Source organism: Juglans microcarpa x Juglans regia, chromosome 7D, assembly GCF_004785595.1.
Source record: "Juglans microcarpa x Juglans regia isolate MS1-56 chromosome 7D, Jm3101_v1.0, whole genome shotgun sequence".
In the NCBI taxonomy this organism is placed as follows: domain Eukaryota; kingdom Viridiplantae; phylum Streptophyta; class Magnoliopsida; order Fagales; family Juglandaceae; genus Juglans; species Juglans microcarpa x Juglans regia.
This window is the reverse complement of record NC_054606.1, coordinates 6037048-6063840: the sequence shown is the minus strand read 5'-3', so window position 1 is coordinate 6063840 and position 26793 is coordinate 6037048. Positions and strand designations below refer to the sequence as shown.

At 33.8% G+C, this 26793-nt stretch overlaps 2 protein-coding genes and 1 long non-coding RNA gene across 3 annotated transcripts; 2 read left to right on the top strand and 1 right to left on the bottom strand.

Moving 5' to 3' along the window:
- The first annotated feature begins 10342 nt into the window (after positions 1 to 10342).
- Positions 10343 to 12508, top strand: LOC121239008. The gene is made up of 2 exons (XR_005935220.1): positions 10343 to 10623; positions 10818 to 12508. It is a non-coding gene; the product is annotated as an uncharacterized LOC121239008 (long non-coding RNA).
- A 4014-nt stretch (positions 12509 to 16522) lies between these two features.
- Positions 16523 to 18797, top strand: LOC121239003 (SWR1 complex subunit 6). Its single transcript, XM_041136126.1, has 6 exons — positions 16523 to 16550; positions 16676 to 16814; positions 17375 to 17481; positions 17613 to 17715; positions 18156 to 18265; positions 18340 to 18797. The coding sequence occupies exons 3-6, from the start codon at positions 17377 to 17379 to the stop codon at positions 18541 to 18543; spliced, it is 522 nt and encodes a 173-aa protein (XP_040992060.1). The 5' UTR covers positions 16523 to 16550; positions 16676 to 16814; positions 17375 to 17376; the 3' UTR covers positions 18544 to 18797.
- A 337-nt stretch (positions 18798 to 19134) lies between these two features.
- On the bottom strand, positions 19135 to 21870 carry LOC121238910 (laccase-13-like). Its single transcript, XM_041136005.1, has 6 exons — positions 21673 to 21870; positions 21426 to 21577; positions 20936 to 21180; positions 20711 to 20839; positions 19613 to 20563; positions 19135 to 19522 (listed from the first exon to the last, which is right to left on the bottom strand). The coding sequence occupies exons 1-6, from the start codon at positions 21793 to 21795 to the stop codon at positions 19392 to 19394; spliced, it is 1731 nt and encodes a 576-aa protein (XP_040991939.1). The 5' UTR covers positions 21796 to 21870; the 3' UTR covers positions 19135 to 19391.
- Between the last annotated feature and the right edge of the window lie 4923 nt (positions 21871 to 26793).

Genomic DNA, 26793 nt, shown 5'->3' with positions numbered 1-26793 from the left:
AAAAAGGAAAGAAGAGCAAATTGAAACAACGACAACAACACGAAGGAGCTAGGGCGTACGAGCATCGGCATCATGCTCAGAGACCTCGGCATCGAGAACGTCGACCTCAGGGACGTCAGGCTTGGGGTCGTCGTGTTCGGGAAGGACATGCTTGGACATGGCCGGGACAGCGGGACCCGTAATGGCGACAGGGATCACATCCATCCTTAGCTTGCAGCCAAACTTGAAGGCTTCACTATCAACGGCAACCTTGGAAAGGTCTTGGTTCAACAAATACTTCTCAAAGGCCCGCGGAAATGGTTGCGGACTCTCCAGAATGTGGTCCAGCAACGACATAAGGCTCTCAGCAGACCTGTGTGCCCATGCGGCATTGCGAACACCCATGGCCAACTTCAGTTGGCTGTCCAATAGGGAGGCGACGTCCTGCACTTCGGACAAGTCACTCCGAAGATCTGTAACAAGTCGCTCCAAGCCCCCCTTCCTCCGCTTCGTGTCTTTCTTCGCCTTCTCCTTTAGCTCATTCCAACGGTGACTAAACTTATCAACTTTCTTGCTACCCTCATCTAGGGCAAGCTTGACCTTCCTCTCATCTCTCTTGCCACGGGCATACCGTAAAGCACTTCGGCTCATCACGCGAAGGGTTTGGTTTTCCTGTTCAATGGCCTATTGACCGTCCATGATGAAGACTGTCAGATGAGAGGAACTTTGACAACAAGAGAAGTCAACATGGAACGGTCAATAAAAAGAATCTAAAAAATAAAATAGAGAAGAAGACTGAAAAAGAAGTTGGAAGGCAATTAAAAAAAATTTTAAAAAAAAAATTTGTAAAAAAAGTTAGATAAGCACTTGATGACCTAGATGATGGCTCCCCCACTCCCGGCGGCGGGTTTCTAGCCGGTCTATGGTGCAGAGTCCTCTCTCTCTCGTTTTTATACCTTTTAGCTATGTTCATTTTTCGAAGAAAAGGCTGAATGTGGTACGTACCCATGCACCCCTATCGGCTAGCTACGCTAATGGCAACGATCATTGATCTTTATTGATATACTGTAATTTGTTCTTTTTTTAAAAGAAAAAGAATAAAAGAAGAAGAATGTTATTATACTTCATTTTAATCGTTTATATATTTTAATTTTTTTAATTACTGATTAAAAAAATTATTAGTACATTAATATATTTTTTATTTTTTAAAAATATTTAAATATGTTAAAAAAATAAAAAGTTAAATTTGTAATAGTAGGACGCCAGCTGGGGCGGCACACTAGCCGTACCCTTGAAAGAAAACTAATGTCTAGGGAAGTCTACAAACTTGAGATAGAAAACTGAAAGCAAAAGAAGACAAATAACAGGAAGACGTGGGGTGGCATCGTGTCTACTCCCTACACCTCTACTGTATTCTCTCATGTTATTATATCTGAGATATGGTGGGATTCACTTTGGATCAAGTTTATATAATACATGATGGCAAGGAAGAATGTCAAAACCGTAGACAAGGTTCTGTATACACATTGTAAAGGGGTTTATCCCCTTTTTGTGGAGGAACAACTAAGAGAATGAAAAAATAATATCTAGTCTAGAGCAAATAAGCCCCTCGATCCGGCCTGCAAGTAAACTCTCATGGACGCAACCCCCATATGAGAGTAGACTGCAGGGGGATGAGATTCATTGTTCTAAAGATCCTTCGAATAGCGTCCAACTCTTGAGTACCTATTCATATGAATGAGCGGAAAGCGAGGGGACCCTCGATCCTTTACCAAGATGATATCGACAAACCATCAAAAGCACAAGTAGAGTAAGACAAATCAGAAAACCATGCCACATTAATGACGTCGTCGTAGAAGTACGCCACATTAAAAGACACTGACAAAGAAAACAGTAGTGAGGACGTATATTCCAAACTTCCAAAATACTCTACTGACTTTAGCATTGAAGACTCCTCAACTCCAAGACCACCCTCTCACAACTTCTATTTTCTTCGTTTTTGCATACCTAATTTTGAAGACTCGAGTTACTAGAATCTGGTCTAAAAATATACGAAATACGACGTCAACGCACACATTCATTATAGAAGCGAATTACATATATATTGCATGACACTGTCTATCTCATATTTGAAGTACTCTTTATCTATATGCTAAGCAACATTTATGATGAGGTTTATGTTGCATCTCCCGTCTCTACTTGGATAAAAGGAGTTTTAGATGATTAGCAAGTTGGCAAAAGGAGGTACTAGAGCTGGTTTTCAGGCGCATTTCAATTTTCTTCCACGTCGAAGCACCCTCAGTCCGGCCAACCAGCTCTCCATTCTCTTGGAAGGTTCTGGTAAAAATACAGATTTCATGGAGTCTGAGGGAGCTTGACTAATTAAAGGGTATGGTTAAAAAGTCACGAGGCTCCCAAACCCCAACCATGCATTAAAATGAGGGGGGTGGGGGTGGGAGCCACCACCAGGGGGCCTGATCCGGCTCTGGCGTTTGGTGTATTGCTAATACGCGGACAAGTGGGAGAGCCAATATGAATAGATTGTCGGTGTGGGACCTCCCTCAATCTTATACAATATCCGACTTTTGGATACGGATGGATCCATGTTTACCTAAATCCCCATGCCTTTCTTTTCTTTCTTCTTCCTTTTTCATTTCCCCAAGTCTTGACCTTTTCATCCAAACTTTGGGATTGGCTTGTCCACCTACTTCAAACTTTGGAACTTATTTCATTACTGTTGCATTTATTTATACTACTTTGACTTTCCTTAAGAACATATGTAATGTGGAATGACTTTCAATTAATCACCCAATAATTTAGCTAGAGTAATATTATATACCACGTTACTATCTTATTTTTATTTCATTATATAAGATATGGTATATATATCACTATTATCATCTAATAAATAATTATTTAATAGTGATAAATGTATCACATCATATATAATGAGATGAAAGTAAGATGATGATGTGATGTATAGAATTTTCTTTTAACTACTCTCATTGATATCTGATTAATCCTTATCCTTGTTACGGTAATTATATAGAATAACGATATATATAAATTTCAAATATATAAATTTCATATAATATTATATAAAAAAATAGATTATAAAAAATATAAAAAATTTAAATTTTATTGATGGAGTCCACTTTTTTATAAAAAAAACTTGCTTAAAGCTTGTCCATGTCATTACTCAATTCTATAAGTTTGTCCCTGTCATTTTTGTGTACTTTTGTATGTATTACATAAGATATGGATTTACTTTAACCGCTTAAAAACTTATTGAATTAGAATTTTCCCTCTTTTTACTTTTTTTTTTTTTTTTGAGAAAACAAAAATTGATCTGTTTTATTATGAATAAGAATATTTAAACAATTTTATTTATCAATTTAATTATTGTTCAAAATATATTCATTAACAAATGGAATGACACGACGAGGAGGAAGTCTGAAATTTGAATGTGGTAGAAAAAAATAATGAATCAGATGGTTTTTTATATAAGAAGGATAAATGCTTTATTTCTAATAACTTATATAATTCAAGTATAGTTTTAGACATAAGAAAATTATAAAAAAAAAATGTTGAAGAGTTTGCTAGAAAAGGCCCTTTGGTCTTCCTCTCCGGAAAGAGATGGATGGAATAACGTAAAAGAGTAATATTAGAAAGAAAAAACATATTTATAGTTATAATCGTGAAATGTGTAAACACAATGTAATATTTTTGAAAATAAGTAAATATACTATTAAAATTTTATTTTTTTAATAAAACAGTAAGAATTAAAAATAAATTATTTTTATAAGGCATAAGATGTTTTATTCTTCAAAAAAAAAAATTTAATGAAAAAAAGGTCTCAACATCAGCAACGATTTGATGCGATTATACGTAGCAAGCCTCTATTCAAATGCGTTTTTCCACTCAATAGGTGGAAAGAAAGAGGGCCAGCAGGGGTTGGAAACTTGGAATCCCTGGAGCCCCCACGTGGCAAAACTGTTGACCGGGGGGGTTTCTGTTACCGAACGTATTTGACGTGACACAAACACAACTACATGCACTACCTGGGGTCTGCCGACTCTGGTTTTTCGCCTCCAACTCCGCAGTTATCTCACTTTCTCTTCTCTTCACTCGCGCGCGGCTGCTAATTTATCACCAATTTATATCTATATGTTTTTTTCCACAAAACCAATCATGCCACTTCTTCCTCAACCTTTCCTGGCTGCAACTTGAAAAAAAAAAAAAAAAAAAAAACCAACATAATAGAATTCCAGAAAGAGCGTATTATGGGCCAACTCTTTCAGAACAAGTTGCCACTCGTTGGACATGATCACATATGTTGATTATAAATTATAAAATATAGATAAAGTGTTAAAGATAAAAATAATTTTATAATTTGACTAATAATATCAAATAATATTATTCTGTGAATTTATTTTATAAAATTTATTTGTAGTGATAATATTTTTCTAAAATGTATTATAAAAGAGTCGCAGTATTGTAAGTGTATATTACCCTCTTTCTTGTACCATCAATTATCATACACAAAACATGTCTCAAAGGAAGCACACAAACACATAGCAGCGAGTATGGCTACGATGGATCTAAGAAATTTGATTAAAATCTGATTAATAAATTCACTTTTCAACAACACCAAATACCAAACTTTCTAAATCTGTCATTATTCTATTAAAATATTGATTTTAACCTAAAAAATAATCGAGGCAATAAAAAAAGGAAATAAAAAATAGAGGCTTGAATTTTTTATGTCCAAAACAAGATTTAGCCAGTGAAAATAAATTTGGTTAAAAATACTGTACATATATTGAGTGCGTTGTAGTTAGTTTTATTTTGCCAAAATTTAGTGCTCTAACCAATTAATGCACAGTGCACCCAACCAACAATTCTGTAGATGTTGAGAGCTCTTGACCCATCATTGACACGTCCATGCATGGAATGATAGGAATCAACTTGAAAGAAATGTCTTGTGCCCACAAAGTCCATACTAAACAAAAGACACAGATTTTATAGTCAATTCCATGAAAGTAAGGCCAACATAAAATGCCACATCGAGCTAGCATATTGATAACATTGGTTGTTGTTATATCACAGTTCCTAATGCAAAAGCATGTAACAAAAGAAGCACCCAAGCACGTAGACTCAACTATCACGGGACCGGCCAAAGTATTAATTGAGAGAGCATTAGCCGAGTATCACTATATACTATCAACAGAACAGTAGAGATTGATGGTAATATATAATATAAATGATTAAATATATTTATTTTATCAATCTAAAATTTTGAAATAAATGATGAATTCAAATAAAAATTATAAAAGCGAAGGGATAGATGAGTGATTTTACAAACTTAGATAATATCCTCACAACATCTGGTCCAAAAGCGTAGTCATGATCGGAGAGAATCGAAGGTACTGTCGGGGTATTGAAATAAATTGAATTGAGTTAAGTTGAATTGAGATGATAAAATATTATTTTTTAATATTATTAATATTTTAAAATTTAAAAAAATTAAATTATTTAATATATTTCATATTAAAATTTTAAAAAATTATAATGATGAATTGAGATGTATTTAAATTTCAAAGGTACCTGTTTTCCCAATCCGAATAGATGGAGTATATAAAATTGTCGTAATATTGCAAATATTTTAAAGTAAATATTGCTGTAATTATTATAATTTTTTTAAATTTTTATATAAAATAAAATAAATAATTTAATTTTTTAAATTATAAAATAAAAATAATATTAAAAAATTATACTCTAATGATATATAAATTCATTTTACCTCGCAACAAACGACGCCTAATACGCCGAAAAAAGGACAAAAAAAGGGATTTTTCCTTCTGGGCTCGGTGAAGAAAGCGCGAGTTCAAGGAAAGTAACAGAATGGCAAAAATGCCCACAATTTGGTTTTTCCCAAAATGAGAAATTCTTGCAATTCCAATTTCCATCACCAATCGAGGTTGGTAAGAGTCTCTGAGGGCATTAATGTCCTTGTCGAGAGAGTCCCAGAATGCAATAAATGAAACGGAGCAAGATTATTTATTTAGAAAGAAAGGAAGAAAGCCAAAGAATCTCGGTTCCCGAGAGAGACAGAGTATTTAGAGGGGAGAAAGGTACGGTGGGGAAAGGTTCTGCAACTTCATCGTTTGGAATTCAATTTATCTTAATTTATTATTATAATTTTTTAAATTTTAATATAAAATATAATAAATAATTTAATTTTTTAAATTTTAAAATAATAATAATATTAAAAAATAATATTTTAATAATATTTTTTCATTACCACTCAACTTAACTTACGTTAACGTCGAAACGCAACTCTGCTGTACCGAAAGAAGGAAATCAATCAGAAAGAAAGGGTGGGAAAGCGTCTGAAAAAGAAGTGTAGATGGCTAGAGCCTAAAGCCTACCTACTTCTCTATTTTCTTTCTTTCTCGCTCTCAAGAGTAGTACTCTGTGTGTGTGGTGCAAGTGCCGAGGCAAAGTTAGTCCGAGTCAGAGAGAAATGGTGGCATGGAAAGACCCCAGGGTCCAAGCCACCTTCCCTCCTCCTCCTCCTCCACGTCATTGCCTCCATAATACACCACCCCCACCAATTTAACCACAACCCCGCCATCTCTACCTGCTTAATTTTCACGAGAAAGATTCATTGAGATTGTCTTGTCTCTAGATTTCTTTTTTATTAATTACTTTATCTTTTTATTTATTCAAAGTTTAAGACCTAAATATTTTATGGTTGGCTAATAATATATAGCATTTTTAATTCGATGCAACTCCAGTGAAATCTGGATGATGTTCAGTTCAGTTTTCCAAATGGACCTCGACAAGTCAACATCGGGATGGTCTTTTTTTTTTTTTCTTTGAGCCCTCTATGCTGCCATGGTGTTTTCTGTGCGCATATTATAACATATGAAACAAGAGTTGCCTTTTGAGGGGATATCAATTTGCAATCAGGTCATCTCACTCATCTTATTAGTTTGAATTACCGTCAGAAAGATATATATTTTAATCATAATTTATTTATAGATATAACCGATTACAATTAATTTATAAATTTATTTTTTATATTAGTAATCACACAGTCTGGCTATCCTGTTTGTTAAAAAAATTGAACATTTTTACTGTTCGTGGTCAGGAACATCTCACATTAATTTTTAGTCATTTTGTTTGTTTTCAAAAGTATTTTCTATATATTACATATTTTAGCACACAAAGTTAATTAAAAAGCGATGTAAATTTCTTGAATTATATTGCTTACTATTTTGTATTGTATTTATTGGAGTTGAGCAACATTTTTCAATAAAGAAAATATACATTAACGTCCAGTTTGAATAGTGTGATGAGATAAAATAATTTTAGATAAAAATTAAATAAAATATTATTTTTTAATATTATTATTATTTTAAAATTTAAATAATTTATTATATTTTATATATAAATTTAAAAAATTTATAATGATAAAATGAAATGAATAAGTTCTTATATCCCGACTAGGCTTAAATTATCCAAAGTTAAAAAGATGCTTTCCAGCCTGAAACATCAAATATGTTATCGGTATCGCAAACTCAATAGAACAACGCATACAACGTTTCCCACATCTAATCACAGGAAACAGAAAAAGGTTAATGGAAAAGAAGGAAGAAACAGAAAAAGGTTACGATCGAGATATTTGTAAGATCAGATATGACGCCACAATATCAAAATGTCCTATTAAAAACATGTGATTAGATTGGTATAATTCTCGAATTTTAAAATAAAAGTTTGAAATTCGAAACTCTCTCTTCTAAATATATTAAAAATAATAATAATAATAACAAAATGACCTAGTACTGCATCAGCACAATTACTATTCAGCCCATAAATTGGAGGTTACTGCGTATTACAGAACTAATCCATAGGAATCCCAAATGGCAAATATTCTCTCCTAAAACTCTACCCTCCTTGGCTTTCATAGTCCTCATTATTTTCTTTGATTTTTTAAAGTAAAATAGATTTAACGTATTGTATTTATTTATAAATTTTATTTTTATATAATCCCCAAAACTAAATAGAATTCAAAAGTGAGATCCTATATATTATTTATACTAATCTTGTCTCTACCCTTCCATTATTTAATGATAAATGTTATCACCACAACAAAATTTCACAAACATACACTTACAAACCGATATTATTTTATTGGATACTTTAAATTTAATTTACAAAAAAAAGTTATATAAACTAACATACGTGGGTTTATTTTATGTGATCTCTTTATAAATAAATCATTTCTGTAGATAAAATGGAATTAATTATTGAAGACGGAAATTTAATAATTTAATAATCATAAAATATTTGGGGTGGAAAAAAAAGAGAATGATAATTCATAATAGGGATTATGTATGTTGCCGACTGTAATGGAGATTAGTAACCATGATGATTACATTTTTGACAAAAAATAGGCTACAATTGTCAATAGTATTGCCCACAAGTGATGTTGGATGGTGAAGGCATTTGATTGACCATTGATGGAATGATACTTGACCCACCCAAAATAGTTGTTAAGACTTTAAGTAAACAAGTTCATAATTTTTATTCTAATCAACAAACGAGATCACAACCAAGTTTATTTACACCTGCCATGAAATGGCATTGGAAGATGCCATTGCTAATTCATATAATTCGTTCATAACAAAGGTGTTAATCTTTAGGAAATGTGGATTGTAAAAGGCTAAAAGCTCCCAAAAGTGCATAGAGAATATGTATTTGGTGTAAAATTTGTTTTAGTTGTCGCTTTGATAGTGAGTTGAGATGAAAGTTGAAAGTTAAATAAAATTTTATTAAAATATTATTTTTTAATATTATTATTATTTTGGGTTTGACAAATTTGAATTATTTATTATATTTTTTGTGAGAATTTAAAAAATTTATAATGATTAGATGAGATCAGATGAAATATTTATTGTATCCAAATCAAACCTTATACCTATGAATTTGACATTTTTTTGCAATGTGATGCCAAAAATACCACTTCTGAAACATTATACTCTCAAATTAATGAATAGTTGTAATGTGATTTTTGATTATATGACTTCTCAAGTGTGGTGGTAGTTTAGATATTAAATTATAAAACGAGTCACAATTTTCGAGCCAAAAAATATAATTTTTATAATTATAATTATTTTAAATTTTCACACAAAATATAATAAACCATTCAATATTTTCAAATCAACAAATACTAATAATCTTAAAAAATAATATTATAAAAATATTTTATTTAATTTTTAATTTTTTTCTAAAACTATCTCATCTTATCTCATTATCTAATCCGCAAACTTTATTTTATTTTTTCAAACATGCTCCAAAATTTTCAATTATTTTTCTGTTGTACGCGTGAGAAAACAAGGAAAAAAATATTCTAAATGAATAAAAAAAAAAAGGATCTTAATTTAACTCCTATTTCCCACTTTTAAAAAATGGTCTTCCTTATAACCAGTAAAACCTAATGAAAATTTTGAGTCCAATTTAAGGCAGATAAGAAATTAATGACAAATTTGTAAGAAAGTAGGGTGAAATAATGCCACCAGTTGTCCTTTTCAAGCAAAATAATTTAGAAAATAAGGGTTTGCCCCCCGGCAAAGCTGCAAAAGAGGAGAAATTTAAGGCCGATAATGTGCAGAACAACCATACTCCATTGAATTCCTCCGTGCCGTATCCCAAGATGGCGAACGGGTGAGGGTATCATCGTAGTCGGTAGCGTACAAAGTAAGGAAAACACAAGTCATATTAAAGAGTTGGATACAATATATGTAATTTTTTTTTTTTTTCAGATGAAATGAAATAAAATAAATTGAGGTAAAAGTTAAAAATTATATAAAATATTATTATATATAAAATATTTTTTTAATATTATTTTTATTTAAAAATTTAAAAAAATTAAATTATTTATTTTATTTTGTATAAGAATCTAAAAAAATTATAATGATTAGATGAGATGAGATAAATTGAAAATAATTATAAAAATAAACTAGATTTTGTTTTATTTTATTTCATCATTATAATTTTTTTAAATTTTTATATAAAATATAATAAATAATTTAAAATTTTTAAATCTTAAAATAATAATAATATTAAAAAAATATATTTTAATAATATTTTATTCAATTTTTATCTTTTATTTCAATTTAATTTATTAGGCAAACGACAAATTATAGATAAAATCAAAATGATAAATTAAATGAAAATAAAAATAAACCGTCCCTCCAAACAAACCCCCTAATCTTTACTTGGTCCTAGGGTCCTTCATGTTCCAATAAAGTGACTCATGTCCTACGTCCCTTCCTCTTATAAATACAGCGCCTTGCCCTCTCCCTCATTGCCCACCCTTTGAGGTACAGAGACCAGTTTTTCTATAGCGTTTTGTACAGGAATTTTCCTAGTGCTTCTCCGATTATTACTTTTAACAGTACAGGAGAATCCGTAAAGCTCAGGAGGGATAGCGCCATGAATTACTGTGATCATGATCATCATGTTTGTGTGATTACTGGCGCTATCTATCCTGAGTTTCATGGGTTCTTCTTACTTTCTCTGGACTGTGGTCTCAGCTCCGACCGAGAAGAATACGTTGTCTCTTCTGGATATTATGTAATATTACTTTTCTATTCTTTTCTGCTGTGTTTTCTTGAGTTAAAAATTATGCTGTACTTATTCTCATGAAAGATACAAACTTGGTCCTTTCAAATATGACTGTTTTCTCCCGTGTTCGTGCTGCTGGAAGATGGGTTTTGCTTGTTTGGTTGTTTCTCACTTCTCATATAGTCGTGCTATATATTTTGAAGTCTTCGTTAGATATGGATTTTGTGACCTGCGCATCATTGAGGAGGCCTCTCTTACGGACTCTTACGACTCCAAATATCTCTAGTTTGGAACATCTGAAAATCTTCTGAATCACTGTGTTGTTTGTGGATTACACTTACATCTATGATTATTTTTGGTCGGAAAAGAAGCAGGTGAAGTACCATGCACTTGTTCTCGGCATAATTTTTGCAAAAACATTATGGCAACATAAATGATCTGGTCCTTCTATCCACTTCATGTCCAACCACCGCACCTTACGTTGTTGGATTCCGTTGGATCTTTCAATTTTGCTGCTGGATTTCCTTCCTCATACCTCTAACTTTTACTTAGATCTTTTGAATATGCATTATTTGTGATTTGGCTTCGAATGGCTTCTTTTCTGGGTTTCCCTTTACATATTTACGGGCAAAAGTCTGTAGTATTCTCTAGAAGATCAAACTAACAGTGAAACCAGTTTCTTTTGCCTCCATTTTTAAGCCTTGCAGATCTCTCTCTGAACAAAATTTTAGAACTTATTAGGTCTGATAGTACTTCTGTATTGTTGCAGCTGGAATTTATTTTGGGCGAGTCTGAAACCCTAGGGAGAGAGCCTTTTTGAAGTAGTGGGAACTGAGCTAGGGTTTCATATTTGATCGAGATATTTGCAGGCTTTGTAGTAAAGAGGGTCTTCGTAACTCTGGATGTTGACTCCCTTCACATCTTTGTTCGGGTCGCCGTCCATTCACTTTAATTTCTATATTTATTCACCCACATATCATAATTATTGCTCTTTAAAAAGTGAAATTGATGTAAAATCTAAAACTATTTACGACTGTGATGGATTATTCTAATCCCTGAATTAAACTAAAACAGCTGTTTAATTTTGCATTCTGGGTTGAAGATCATCATGTCTATCTGTTTGAATATTTTTATGTTAGTTTTTTTTTATCCATTCCCTGTTTCAGATTCAATGTGGATCATCTGGTTGGCCATTATAGACCCACATCTACGGTTGGGAGTGATGATTTTTGGGCCAATTTGCAAGTGTCGATAAGCCTGACCTAACTTTAGGGTACATGGTGTGTCTAATTGTTTGGGGACAGAGAAACCAACGCACCTGTTATGTTTATTAGTTTAAACCCTTTGATGTTGTGATTATATATATATATATATAAGGTAATTATCTTCACAAGGTAATGTTCTTGAACAGGGACCCCACTTTAGAGTTTCTTAATTTAGGAGGTTCCACTCTGAACGTTTAACTTCAAAAGCTCCCATTCAGGATGCTTATCCTTCTGAAAGGAAACTTAAGCTCATGTTGTTTGGACTTTACATGACCAACCATTTCCTGTGAAATCTAGATACTGCGATACTTGTTTTCCTGACCTTTGCGGTCCAAAAACACTTGGATTTGTGAGATGATGGCAGGATAACCAACGCAGATTAATTGAATGAGAAAAGCTGGAAAAGTAGAAATTCTAATGGCTCACACAGTGCATGTATCCATTTGTTGTTGCCACCCATGAGACCTGAGTCTGGTAGCATCATATGCAACAAGCCTATATGGTGGAACGAGGAAGACAAACTACATACACACCCTCAAACTGCACAATAATTTTGAGCTGCAAATGGTATCTTTTAATGCATGAGTTGTTATGGTATATATAGCCAACTCTGATCCTATTTGTAATAATACAGTTAGTTAATATGATTTCCAATAAGATTTCTATCTCTACACATACATTTCCTAACTGAATTTATCATAATCTCAACCTATGTGAATGTTTTATTGGTAAAAATATTTAGAGGATATGAAAGCCCCAACTCTGATCCTGTGCTCGGAACGGCACTAGAGAAGTTATGGGACTTAATGTGGTTGGAGTAATGGAATTCCTGCAGGGCTCTGCAGTACTATCACTGGCAAGCTAGCTTATGACGCCCACTTAAAAATAGAGAGAGGCTACCTCAAGAGCTTTCGATGTAAATTTACTGCTTGATGTGGTACATATCTGAAATTGAGGATCAAGCAATGTCCCATATCTACTTTTATTCAGATGGATTGAGTTTAATTACAATGATGATTTTTGGCATCGGAAACCATTTGCAGTGAAACTACATTTTATGGTAGTAATTTATGCAAGTCAGTGGTGCTATGATGGTCCTTGGTGTTGAATTTACATGCCTTCCCTAGCACCTGGTTGTTTACCAAGAAAATTGCTATATTTTATGGATAAAGTATGGCAGTAAATGGAACTTGGGATTTTTTTCAAAACCCGTTTTTGAGTTTTGCAGCATGACAAACTACACGAGCAATTCTTCCTTTCTTTCTTTTCAAAACATGCTATATTTCCTTTATATCTTCATCATTTTCAAAGCTGAAAGCCTGATCAATTTCCACCGTAACAGGGAAGGTTAAGAGCTGCTAAACTTTCTGTAAAAAGATTTGTAAACAAAAGCAAAAATATATTTGGGTTAATCTCAGATAAGTTACTTTTTGTCTCACATAATTCCTTTTGTTTTCTGTGCTTTTTAAAAGATGTTTTCCATTTTGTAGAGATGGTGGGATCGAGTCTCATCTCTTTCTTTAATATCGTTTTCATAGGCATTCAAACTTTAGATAAAAAGCTTCAATATGTAAAGCAAGAGATTGTGTGTTTGACAATAAAAATGACTGGAAATCAACTCAAACTCAAGAAAATTCACCTGCCCAGATATTCAATTGACAAGGTTACTCGTATTAAAGATGGGATGGTGGTCCAATCCTAAAAGGGCAGAAAGCCGACTGAAACAAACAACGAGAGAGGATGGGCTGAAGGGGTTGCAGGTTCTCCAGGCTCTGATCCATCAACCTCCTTCTTTCTTCTTTAATTAATTTTGTACCCCTGACGCTCACAGATGGTGGCCATAATAAGAGAGCTCTGCACAGAAATAAATTCTCTCCACTTGCAGGAACGAAAAAGCCGCCTTCTTTTTAGGCAAACAATCATGTCCTCTCTAGTCTCTAATGGCAGTGTGGCTGGCTGGTGATGGTGATGCTCTGGGCCCTCTTAAATATCATCTTTGTGACAATTAGTTTTCTGTAGAATGGGCCGTGGTCCGTCTTTCAGTGGTCCCTCTCGGTTCAATTAGTATGTTTTATAGTTTTTAAAATAATTTTAAATGCTTAATGGGCCATGTTGGTCTGCTATATCTTTATGACAATTCCACATTTGGGCAGGCAATCGTAATAGGAAAAATTTAAATTTTACGTATTAATACGTATATTTATTTAATATAATTGATCAGAAAGTAAATTTTATTAAAAATAATATTAATTTAAATTTAAAATATGAAGAAAACAGCATTAATACGCAAATTGATACATAAACTTATTTATACGTAACAAAACTCATCGCAATACCATGTGTGTTTTACGGAAAGCTCCTTTCCGCTTTAACTTTTTTTTTTTTTTTTTTTGTAATATCAAATTAATTAAAATTAAAAGTACAATAAATACCCAAAACCATACATGAAATAGAAAAATGAAAGGGAAATGGGACTTTAACAGTTCCAGTCCCATATTTCTCGATTTGCAATGAAGAAAGAAAAGAGGGCGCATTAAAAATTATCATTTTTAATGGTAAGTACTCGTACTCGTTTGGATAAGAAATACTCTCAATCCATTTTATCAAATTTTATTATTAGAACTTTTTAAAATTCTCATATAAAATATAATAATCGGTTCTATTTTTTAAAATTTAAAATAATAATAATATTAAAAAAATATTTTATTTAATATATTTAAAATCCTCTTATCTTATCTCATTATTCAAATCAACCCTCAAACAATCCATGCCAAGGTGTTCATTAAAATACTCCTATTTTATTGTGGCACGAGGCCACCGCTGTGGAAGAGAATGTAGATACGTGGGCTGAAACAAATTACCCTTATAAATAAATAAGTTTACATATTTTTTTTAATAAAAAAGTGAGTCTTATTAATAAAAAAAAATTATTTTTTTATACTTAAAGTAGGTTCTATTTTTTGACCAAAAAATTTATATAAAATTTATACAAATCAAATAATAGTTGAAATAATGGTGTGGAGCAAAAACATTAAAATTATAAAATTGGAAGTTGTACGGAGAAACTAATGTAAAGAGAATAACTTGTGAGAAATACTTATAACTAGTACGTCTATTTTTCTTCAAATAACAGTCTTCCAGTAAAAACATGCGTGAATTCCATTTTATCATCTAACCCCACCACATACGATAACATAAATCTTACCCCTCACTTGATTCTGCTCTGTTGACCTCCCCACCTATCTTTCAACAACGTTCACCTCCCCCCACCACCTCGCACCGGCATCCCCTACCCACCTGATGTAAAACCTCCTGATGCGAACCCCCCTCCTGGCAAATCCCCTCACCCGCGGACCTCCTCCCCCGTTGGTCTCCCCCCCTCTCTCTCATCTTCTTCTTCTTCTTCTTCCTCCCTCCCAAATGCTTCCTACATCATCCCCCCCTCTCCCGAAACATTTCAGAGGAATTTTTTTTAAAATAAATCTCTTGTAAAATATACATACTATCCATGTAACAAAGAATTTTAGTTCCAGAGACTCATGAACAAGACCCAAATTTATAATTACCAAATGAATTCGTTCTAGATTCAAAAATTGAAAATCATGAATGGAATGAAAAGAAGCAAACCCATGTCTAGTCTTTGGTCTGGAGCCACACAAAGTGGGAGGGTGTTTTGTCTATTGTGATTTTGTGTAGTGAAGTCTAAGGAGTTTATTGTATTTTTTTCTACGTGTTGATGTCTGAATGGAGGGCTGCTATTCTCTTATTAGAAGTCCGATTGTTCTGAAGCGTTTCTCAGAACTTATATAATAAGAAAAAGCTGTTGGACAACACCAGGATCTTCTGAACTTTTATAAGGTGAATTACAAGGCTATATTCCTTTAAATCCTAATATTTAAAAAGTTAAATAGCATAACATTTACCATGCTTTGAAGATCTTTAATTTTCCTTCAGTTGTCTTCGTTTTTTTTTTTTGGCTGGATTTTTATTTAGCCAATTATATATGATGGACATTGATTTCTTTTTTAGAAATGATAGAACATTGAGTTGAATTAGAAGTAGTATTGCTATGAAGAGATTTTCATAAAAGTAAATTCATAAACTGATATAGTTTTATGTGATACATTAGATTTACTTTACAATAAAGTAATTTTATAATCGGATGTATTACATTAAACTACGTCAATTTATAAATTTATTTTTATAAAATCTATTTACAGTTAAGCATTTCTATTTTCTTATAACCCAAACATCATTATTTATCATATTCCTTACCATTTCGTTTCTATAAGTCCCCTGTGGACCTTGATTTTCTATTTTTTATTCATAAATATTAAACATTTATATAACAAAAATTTGTTTTATATTAACAAAAAATCATATTTTTAATGGATTATCATAAGCAAAACTTATAATTCTAGTGTGTTTTTATAGAAAATCTAATTGTAAGCGATTTTACGTACTAATACATACACTCATTAAATATAATTAATCAGAAAATAAATTTTATTTAAAATAATATTAATTTAAATTTAAAATATAAAGATAATAATATTAATACATATTAGTATACAAATTTGCTTCTACGTAACAAAATTCACCTACCTATGCAACCAATTATAATCCTTACTGATACGGAAATTGTGGTTTACCGTGTGTGAGCGAGAAGTTTTGTCAAATTATTTACATCAGCTGCTGTAACTGCAGCACACCGTATCGAGGGAGGATAAAAAAAAAAAAAAAAAAAAAAACATATAGGGTGTGCGGAGAGTGCGGCTGATGTATAGCCGTGCTCGTTGCCCAAAACGTTTCGTTCACAACGTCACCGTTTTGCTTCTCTCTCTGGTTCCGACTACAGATTTCTGAACGACAACGAAGTAGCCCCGCACCACCGTCCTCCCGCCGCTCTGTTCCTTGTCCTCGACGTGTTTCCAGGTTAGTTCCTCTCTTCCCCATGTTCATGGTGCTTTTTGGTTTTCTTTTTCCTCGCTTTGATTTTTATCTAATTCATATTTGGGTGAATTTTGAAGTTCTGCTTTCTTTGTTGGATTGATCTCCGCTTTCTCGTTTTCTTTTTCGGGCTCGCTTTTAAATCTCAAATAATCAGTAGGTCTGAATTGGGTCTAAGACGTGATCTGATCTTGTGGAAAAGTGGAGACTCAGAGCTTTGCTCTCCAAGTCTTCCTATTCATGTCTGTATCAATTTTTTGTTTGCGTATCTCTCAGCCGTTTTGGAGACGACCCATATTTTCGCTTCAATACGAGAGACACTGAATTAAAATCTCCAAGTGATTGTGCCTTTGATTTTGGAGTCAAGTGGCAACTCCTTCAAGCAAGGTTTTTTTTTACCTAATGCTAGTGCTGATAAGTTCAAAAGTGGGTTACCCAATAGAAAAATTTTACTTTATCATATAGTATTCAAGGCTTACATACAGCATACATAGTGTCTAATGTTGTCAATGATTGCTTTATCTTAATTAGCTATACATTTGCAGCAATGGATGAAGACAATTCCAGCCCATTTCGACGCATGTCGAGCCGAACACGTAAGGTTGCTCCTAGAATGGTTGCTGCCCTAGCGAATAGTGACAATCGCGCTCAGGTATGCCCAATCCGTTTATTTGACAATCAGTTTTTGGTTTTGTGGTTTCTTTACTTGGCACTGTTGATGAAATAGTAGATTTGTTAGCTTCCTTCAATGTGGATTGTGAAGTCTTAGAAATTCTTTCTTAGGCTGCTCTTGCTCGCCTTGAAGCACTAGAAAATGACAATGCGGGATTGGAGACAATTGAAATTAACGAAGATGATGATACTTCTCTTGATGATGAAGATCAAGGTCTAATTCATATTGGTTCTTCAATTTTTTTTCTTTCTTCCTTTCTGTTCATTTTTTTTTTTCTCTTTTCAATGCTCTTTAACTTTAATTGGGGGAGTGAATAGGTTTCCATTTCTCTATATGCTACATGGAGCATATACCTACATCCATGAAACAGAAGTCCTGTATGGAAACCATCTAGATTCCAAAAAAGTAGAAGAATAAGATACCACCCACCCTCTCTCATCATTGAAGTTGATCCTCTCATGTACTCAATTATGGAGGATTGGTCTGTGGGATTTAATGGTCACATTTGGTATATCTTTATAAGGGAGGTTGCTCGTTGCTAGGGTGGCACTGGAAGATACTTGTGTAAAGTTACCTCCCCATTTTTTAGCTGAAATGATTTTCTCTCTCTCTCTCTCTCTCTGTTTTTATTTTTTGGTGACTGCTTCTCACAGTTTATATGCACAAGAGGCAGTCCAAGGGCACAAAACGTAAAACCAGACAGGCAAAAGCACTTGAGAATGCTAGGAAAGCCCCAAGAACATTTGCCGAGCTTTTACATGAGGTAACAAGGGAAATGCTGCTTGTACTGTTTTTATTTTTACTTTCTTTAGTCACTAATTATTTCAACAACTACAGGCAAGCCTAGAAACATTGCCTTCTCACGTTCCCTCCTATTTGAAGGCAGCTGTGGGACCTCCTAGCTCTACCTCTCGCCGCCATTTCTGTACTGTTTGTGGATATGCTGCCAGCTATACATGTGTGAAGTGTGGGATGCGCTTCTGTTCATGCCGTTGCCAGAATATACATAATGATACCCGTTGTCTGAAATTTGTTGCCTGAATGATTTGGAGATTTTAACTAGCCAAATTTTGTAAATGTTTCTTGATGCCAACTTGCCGTTATATGCCAGAGCTGTTGTCTACTGTGTTCTATTGATATTATCACTTTTGATTTTCCCTTTCTTACTGCCCCTAGAAACAAGGTTTTTCTTCTTCTTTTTTGTAATCATATTGCCTGTACATTTTATGTTTCTGCTGTTGGTTCAAAAATAATATATATATATATATATATATTTATATATATAAACTTCCATGGAAGTATTGGTGCTGACTGATTTCTCTTCAAATACTGGAAATCACACCTTACACATGCTACATGCTTGGTGTATGTTTTCAGGTTGATGGCAACCTTGTTTTGGAGTGTCTTGGCAATTTTCACCTGGTTTTCAAATGTCTACAGCCAATCAGAATAAGGTCCACTCAATTAAGATGGTTATAGTCTTGTGTTAGGGGCAAAGTCGCCTTCATGAGTTATTCAAGTGGATTTACTGGATGGCTACCAGCTCTGTCTGCACTGCCTTGCCATAAGTGGGCTAATTGGGAACTTACTTGTGGTATGTCTTATAAACTTATCGTCAGAAAGTTTGGAATGAAACAGATATAACGAACTTTTTATAAAATCTGAAATCCAATCTGATTTTTAAAACAATACACGCAATCAAGAAACTTGAGAAATCAGTTGCTCAGTGGAGCATTGACCGATTCTTGGCCAACTACTATACTAGAAACCCATGGCAAAAGATTCAGCCAAACCTTTATATAAATTTCTAACAATACTAGAGGACAGCAAATATTTGACTTGAAAATTAGACGAAATGACTGGTGAATGATGATACTCTGTTGACGGTCTTAACATGCGGGCAGATCTGCTGGTGGAGGTATTACAGACTGAGACTCCCCAACTCCGTTTTCAACTAGGAAAGCCATTGCCAAACCAGTACTCAAATGTGTGTCTATGTGACAGTGCATCAGCCAAACTCCTGTTTTGCAACAAGAAAGCACATGAAAAAAAAAATCAGATCAATGGATCTATGCGAGTGTATTTAAATTTTTGAGATTTAGTGCATCACCTGGATTATCAGCCACAAATCGGATGGCTACCCATCCACCAGGGTTTGTTCCAATGGTATTCCTCAGTGGTGGGTCGACGAAGTTGAAGTTGGCTGGGTCTGTTCTTGGGTTGAAGTTGCCAAAACCTGATCCAACAACATAGAAATGGTATCCATGAATATGCATAGGATGGTCCTCTGTTGTGACAATACTTGTATCCTGCAACACAATCTGTACTCTGGAACCATACTTCAACTTGTAGACCTTAGTTCCTGGAATAGGTTGCCAGAGTCCCCTGCTCACGTTGCCGGTATAATCAAATTGTACAGGGGGGACAGGTGGAAAGTCTGTGGTGAAGACACCAGGCACACCTTGATAATATGCTTGCATAATGGAGTTTGTTCTAGGGAGGACAAAAGAAACATTGTTCATGCTGGCGGTGAAGCGGGTTCCATTTGGTCCTTGACAACGGGGGCTGTTAGGACGTGTGCAATTGTTTAGTCCTAATCCCGCTGTGAAAAACAGGTTCTCATCAATGTCAGTAGGGATCTTGACCTGAGAAGCTGGACTCTTAATCCCGGCAGTGAAAGCAGTTGCTGTGGCTGTATCATTGTAGCCTGGTAGTTGAGGGAAGACTGGTCTTGAGGATTGCCCCTTCTTGCAGGGAGCAGATTTGTATTCAAGGATGGCTGTAGTAGTGGTGTTATCAAAGGGTGCATTCGCGGTGTTATAGGCATGTGCAGCCATGTAGTAGTGAGCTGGGGGCTGATCAGCAGTGAGGAGGACATTGGTTGTCTGACCTGGTCCTATCATGACAACATTGGTTGTGAAAGGCTTGGTGTATGCAGCATCAACACCAACAACAGTCATTTTGTGGTTGGCAATGGCAAAGAAGAGTTCTTGATTGAGTATAGAGCCGATGATTCGTAGGAGAACTGTCTCGCCCGATTCTATTGCAAATCTTTTGGTTTCTGCATTGTGATTTTAGTTATGGTAACCGTTTTATGGTACCATATAATAAAAACAAGATACCAAGATCTTTTCATGATCAAACAAGAACTGTTAGTTTATTATTGTTCCCGCTAGACCTAAATTAAACTAGTAAGTTTACTCCTTACCTTGGCTGGAGCATCTATACAGATCACCAGGCTGACCATTGATGGTAAATGCATCTGAAACATTAGGAGCTGCTCCTGTGAACTGAGCCAGCTTTAAAACGTCCATGGGATTTCTGTCGAACCATTCTCCTGTTTATTGCGATCATCATAAGCCGTCAGAGTTCTATCACTTTCTCATAATCACAGATTGATTGGTGGTAAGAATAACATGTGTTGAGTTGTTACCAAGAAGAATTGTGTATTCTCGCTTGGGCGTTGAGAATGGGTATGGAGAACCCAATTTAGGATGGATGATGAGAGCTCCATAAACAGTGGCTCTGAGCCAATTGGTATGAGCATGCCACCACAACGTACCCTCTTGGTTTATGATTGTGAAACGGTATGTGTATGTCCCTCCCGGTTGAATGGGACACTGAGTCACATAACTCGGCCCATCTGCCCATGGATTTCTGAGCTGTCGAATTCCATGCCTGATATATAACATGCAGTACTTATAGACATCAAATTACAAGAATCATGAATTTTAGGTACGTAGAATTTGGTACTAGGTTTGCAAGTCTTTTGGCAGGTTTATTAAGGTTAGCTCTCTATATATTTGAGTGCCCATGCATGCCCCGGGGCCTGGGGTCAAGTTGCATGCACTTGTCTGCAAATCAACCTTTGGTCATGTTATGTGTGATTATGATCATGTATGTATGAGTTCAAAGGATTTTACCAATGGAGGCTGATGTTGTATTGAGCACTGTTCACCACTCTGATCACTAGGGAATCCCCATTTCTCACTTCCAAGGTTGGTCCTGGGAATTGTCCATTTACTGTAATTGTGTTGTGGGTTCTGCACAGCCTCTTCACTGGTTTTGCTTGAATCTATATCATTCGAAATCACCAAGAGCAGAGGTTTAAGATCAGTTGGTGCATGCCTGGTGGTGATATTCAGTTCAGGAAATGAAGAAAGGACTTACAACAAATTGATGGTAGTGAGTTTCTGCATCTGCAGACAAAGAAAGGAGAGCGAGCATGGCAAATAAGCCAAGAAAGAAGTGACTGCACCATGCAGGCTTGACAATGAGATTGTAAGTCTCCATTGATTTCTCAGCCTCTGTTGAATTAATTAAACTCGTACTGCTTCTGTGTGTGTTACAACCATAAGAGGGCAACCATTATTTATACTGTCACAAAGAAATATAAAAGCTCTATCCTTTTTTAATTGTAATAGAGAAATTGGTTTCGAAAAATTAGGTTTTGAGTCAACAGTACTGACTCTGAATAGAGATTTTTGGACGTACAATTAGTCCAACCATAAAGGGAATTTGGTGCACCCACTAGCCTCGTCACCTTGTTAAAAGGGGGGCATGCATATATGTTAGGGTCAAAAATATATGTGCCAATCATATGTTTATTATATGTTTCTACTCTAAGTACGTACTCTTTCCACCCTTAAAAGTTATCGATACCTTAATGCATGTCCTCCAATAAGTCTTCATTATCTAAATGTATTATGGAATGATCAGAATGTCTTTTAGGGATATATACATGATTTAGTGCATGCAGTTAAGTCCCACACATGAAATAAAGAGCGAGAGTAGTCATGAAGTGATATACATTAATATAATTTGGCTTAGTCTATACTCTTAAGGCCTTATTTGGTTACGTAGTTCATAAGATGTTTTGTTGAAAGTTAAATAAAATATTGTTATAATATTATTTTTATTTTGGGATTTGAAAAGTTGAATTGTTTATTATATTTTGTGTGAGAGTTTAGAAAAGTTGTAATGATCATTATATGAGATGAGATAGTTTGATTTTGTGTAACCAAACCAATCCTAAATCTTTAAAATATAGTAGCGTCACTACAAAAAAACGATTATTTGTGAAAAGTTATTTACAACGAGAATGAATTCATTTTGGTAGGAAATGGTCACTTTAAAACAAATAACTGGTTACAAATAAGTATTTTTGTTGTAGTGCATGTGTACTTCTTAGTTAAGCAGTACTTATATATATATGGAAATAATGTTCACTTTCTATTTTTTTTGTGGATTAATTGTTGTAGTATTTTCTTAGGTATCGTTTGGATTCGAAGATGAGTTGAGATGAGTTGTGAATAGTAATGAGATGAGTTGTGAATAGTAGTGAGATTTGTGAGTTAAAGTTAATGAATAATAATGAATAGTAGTGAGATAAGTTGAGATGAGTTAAAATGAGTTGATATGACTTACGAATACAAACCGGGCTTTAGTGTGATTTAAAATCCATGCAGCTAGCAGCTAGGCATCATTATCAAAGAACGGTTAGGTTGAGTTTTGGTTTGGTTTGGTATATAGGAGGACGAAGAAGTGTTTCTTTTGTCTTGGCTTACTACTTTTCGGTCATTTGATTGAGTAATTAATATGTTCCACTCCAAAGTCTATGGCCTTGACAAAGGGAAGCAAAGTGGAAGTTGTTTAATTCAGACATGATTTTTCCTAGGCAGGTGGCAGTAATGTGTAAACAACAAGCCATGCACTGATTATTATGACTAATACTCCTTTCTCAAAAGAGGATTTGTGCTGTTCAAGGTAAGTCGTATATTTTTGTTAAGAATATCAATAATTAAATCCATCTCTATCTATCAGCTTAAATTTTGAAACAAATAGTAATTCCACATGGTTTTAGAGTAAAGGTTCCGAGTTTGAACTCTGACTCTACACTGCATCCAGTTTAATAAAAAATTTCACATATTAAACGTCCATTCATTGAGAAGTCAGGGAGTCTAATTCACACATAAGAGAGAGTGTTAAGAATACAAATAATTAAATATACAGCTAATTTGGCCTAATTTGATTCAATGGAAACGAAAAAAGTTGATAAATAAAAAAAAAAAAAGAAAAAAAAAAGAAGAAATCTTGATTTGGCTTTCAATAAGATGGAGTTATGTTTTAAAAAGTTGCTATGTATTTGGTATAGTGGAGTAGCATGGAATCTTGAAATAAACAGCCACAACAAATTAAACATGATCAATATTCAGTGAAGTGAATAATATTATAATAGGACAAGTAGTTAAGTCTGCTGCATTAGGTGTAAAATATTGGAAAATGAAGGTGGTTTGATGATGATTAGGGTACTACTCGAAATGGCTTTGCAAGTATGAGAGCATGATGAGTGGTACTTTGAGATCGACCTAGCTCCCACTATTTTAATGCAGAAGATGAATTAGGTAGCCACCCAACTGACTTATTGGGGATCAAAGCCTCATGCATCCTACGTACGTCATGATCATCATTTTAATTACTATATATATACATATATAAAAAATCTATTCATCATCTTAATTTCCATCATCCTCTTATCATCTCATGATGTGATATTAAATGATAGATTTATAAGTAAAATATAATAAATAATTTCTAATCACCTAATGGCGCATCATAGAATGATAGAATGATGATAAAAATTCGAATGATGAATAGCATTACTTATATATATATATTATGCAAAAAAGTCTGAACCCTAGCTAGCTAATATGGAAATTAATTATGTTGTTGAATTAATACTACGTACGTGTTTGTGCACTAATACATGCCGTACACTTGTTGTTGGGAACCGTTAGCGTTGATGGTCACTTGTGTCCAATGTGGCTTCGTTCATTTCAATTTTTTATATTTTTGGTACTCTTAATTATATTTGTTTAATATATAACAAGAATGACACTTATTTATGATCAATTATTTATTATGATAATGATAATTTTTTTTTATTATAAAAATAAGTTCATTTTCATCACAAATAATTTGTTGCGTATATTTATTTTGTAACGTGTGTTTGTCTAAAAATTAATGTTTGTTAACTTGGAATTAGCTATGTTTGGTCCCAATTACAAGTGATTAATTATCTGATCTATAATATAGAATTAAGCTCTTATCTATAAATAATTGAAAGAGGTAACAACAACTAAAATGAGTTAATATTAATTATATAATGTCATGTTTGAATGCATTGAGATCGTGATTTTTGTCTTCGTTTTCACTCCCTGATGGATATCTTTAAGAGAATTTATGAATCTCGATGATTATTTTATTATAGAACTCAAGGTATATTTGAACAGTTGACTTCGAAAAGTAAATAATTATCTTTAAAACGTACATTAGTATTTTCTATCAATAATTCATTTAAAATAGACGAGTTTTTGTCTGATTCTTTGATCATGTTGTATATCCAGTACTGAAGGGACTAGCTAGAGGGGGCCATGGCTCAGTTTTACCCTTTTTTGTTTTTTAAAGGAACAGAAAAAAATAAATATTTTTAATATATATAAGAACATATTTCACATATATTCTAATATTTAATTTATATTTCATTGTACAAATAAACATACACGCCCTCTTAAAAAAATGTATATACATATATACCTATATGCCTAAAAAAAAAGCATGCCCCAATCAAAATTAGATTTGGAACCAAACAATCAATCCAAGTTTATGTGTTCTAAACTCACAACTGATCATTTAAATAATTAAAAAATGTAATAATAATTAACAATGAGATGATGTTTTGAATTTTTGTTTTTGTTTTTGTTTTTTTGTTTTTTCAATTAGGTATGAATTATGCTTAATAGAGGTGGGCATCTTTAATAGGGGTGTGAGTCTTTAATAAAACGACGTTGTTTTAATATAGGGTTTCATATAAATTGAGAAATCTTCTCCCTAGGCCCAACCATTCCCCCCTTGTGACTCTCTCTCTCTCTCTCTCTCTCTCTCTCAGACTCACAGTACCTCTATTTTAGTGTTTTATGGGGTCGTTGTCGGCTCTAGCCTGTTGCCATTATGGTGGTGGTTTCTTTCTCCCTGTTGTTGTCACCTCCCGTTGGTGTATATATATATATATATATATATCTCTTTCTCTAGTCAGTGGTTCATTGGTTGGTATATGGTAACTTGGAATGGTGGTTCACTGGTTGGTGCTTCACTCTTCACTGGGTGTGTTTTGGTTTTTTTTTTTGCGGTCGTGGGTGGGCGAACGGACCAGGGGGTCAATTCGTTGTATGGGTGGCCCTGCCCATCGAGAGCAAGGAAGGAGCCCAGGGGCCCTACCCCCCCCCCCCCCCATGCGGGGGTGGGGGCAAGACAAGGGCACACCCTTTCTGGGGGTGAGAGTAACACCTCTATTCTGCTACAAATGTTTCATCTGTTGAAGCATAAGCCTTAAGACAGCCTCTAATGTGGCTTGTACGTGCTACTTTGATATATAAAAAGAGAAATATTTTAGCAACAAAAATATTTCACAAAAGTAAACTCACAAACTTACGTAGTTTGATAATGTAATAAGTCAGATTCTAAAGTTATTTTTATTGTAAAGTAGATAAGAGTGTAAATCGGTCTGTCCTGTCCGAGGGGGTGATGGACCGAAAATTTCGGTCCATCATTTTCTCCGAATTGGACTGGACCGAACATCCATTGGGAGCGGACCGGTAGCTACCTATCCAGTTTGGTTCGTTCGGTCCAGCCCAATTATTTTTTATTTTATTTTTTCAAATAAATTAATACAAAATTATTTGAATTACTAATTTAAAATTAAGTGAATTATTAATGTGAATTATATAATTAATTCATTAAGAAAAATATTTTATATGGTCAATGATAATAAATTAGACAAAAATTACATTTTTAACTTATATAATTACTATATAAAAATAATATATTAAATTATTAAAAATATTTGTTATATATATAGGAGTTTGTCCGGTCTGGTCCAGTCCAAAATTTATAGACTCTGGGATCAGACTGAATTTTCTCGGTCCACAATTTATGGGTTCGAGACCAATTGGTCTGGAGTTCGGTTTGGTCTAATTTGGACCGAATGGTTTAGTCCTGTCAATTTTTTCAGTTCGGATCGAACTCCTTACACACCTAAAAGTAGATCTAACGAATTATATGAAGCGACGTTAGTTTGTGAGTTTATTTTTATAAAATCTCTTTGTAACTGTAATACTTCTATATATATATATATATATAAGACAAAACTATATATATAGTTTGGTCTATGTTTAGGTGTTGTTTTGAGTTTGTGATGGTTTTATTGTATTGTAATTTTTCATACGTTGGATG

Coding starts and splice junctions, on each gene's coding strand:
- LOC121238910 (XM_041136005.1), bottom strand. CDS start 21,795: ATGGAGACTTACAATCTCATTGTCAAGCCTGCATGGTGCAGTCACTTC. Junction 20,840..20,935: donor AGAATACACAATTCTTCTTG/GTAACAACTCAA, acceptor CGCAATAAACAG/GAGAATGGTTCGACAGAAAT. Junction 20,564..20,710: donor GTATAGATGCTCCAGCCAAG/GTAAGGAGTAAA, acceptor ATCACAATGCAG/AAACCAAAAGATTTGCAATA.
- LOC121239003 (XM_041136126.1), top strand. CDS start 17,377: ATGGATGAAGACAATTCCAGCCCATTTCGACGCATGTCGAGCCGAACA. Junction 17,716..18,155: donor TCTTGATGATGAAGATCAAG/GTCTAATTCATA, acceptor TGCTTCTCACAG/TTTATATGCACAAGAGGCAG. Junction 18,266..18,339: donor TTGCCGAGCTTTTACATGAG/GTAACAAGGGAA, acceptor CAACAACTACAG/GCAAGCCTAGAAACATTGCC.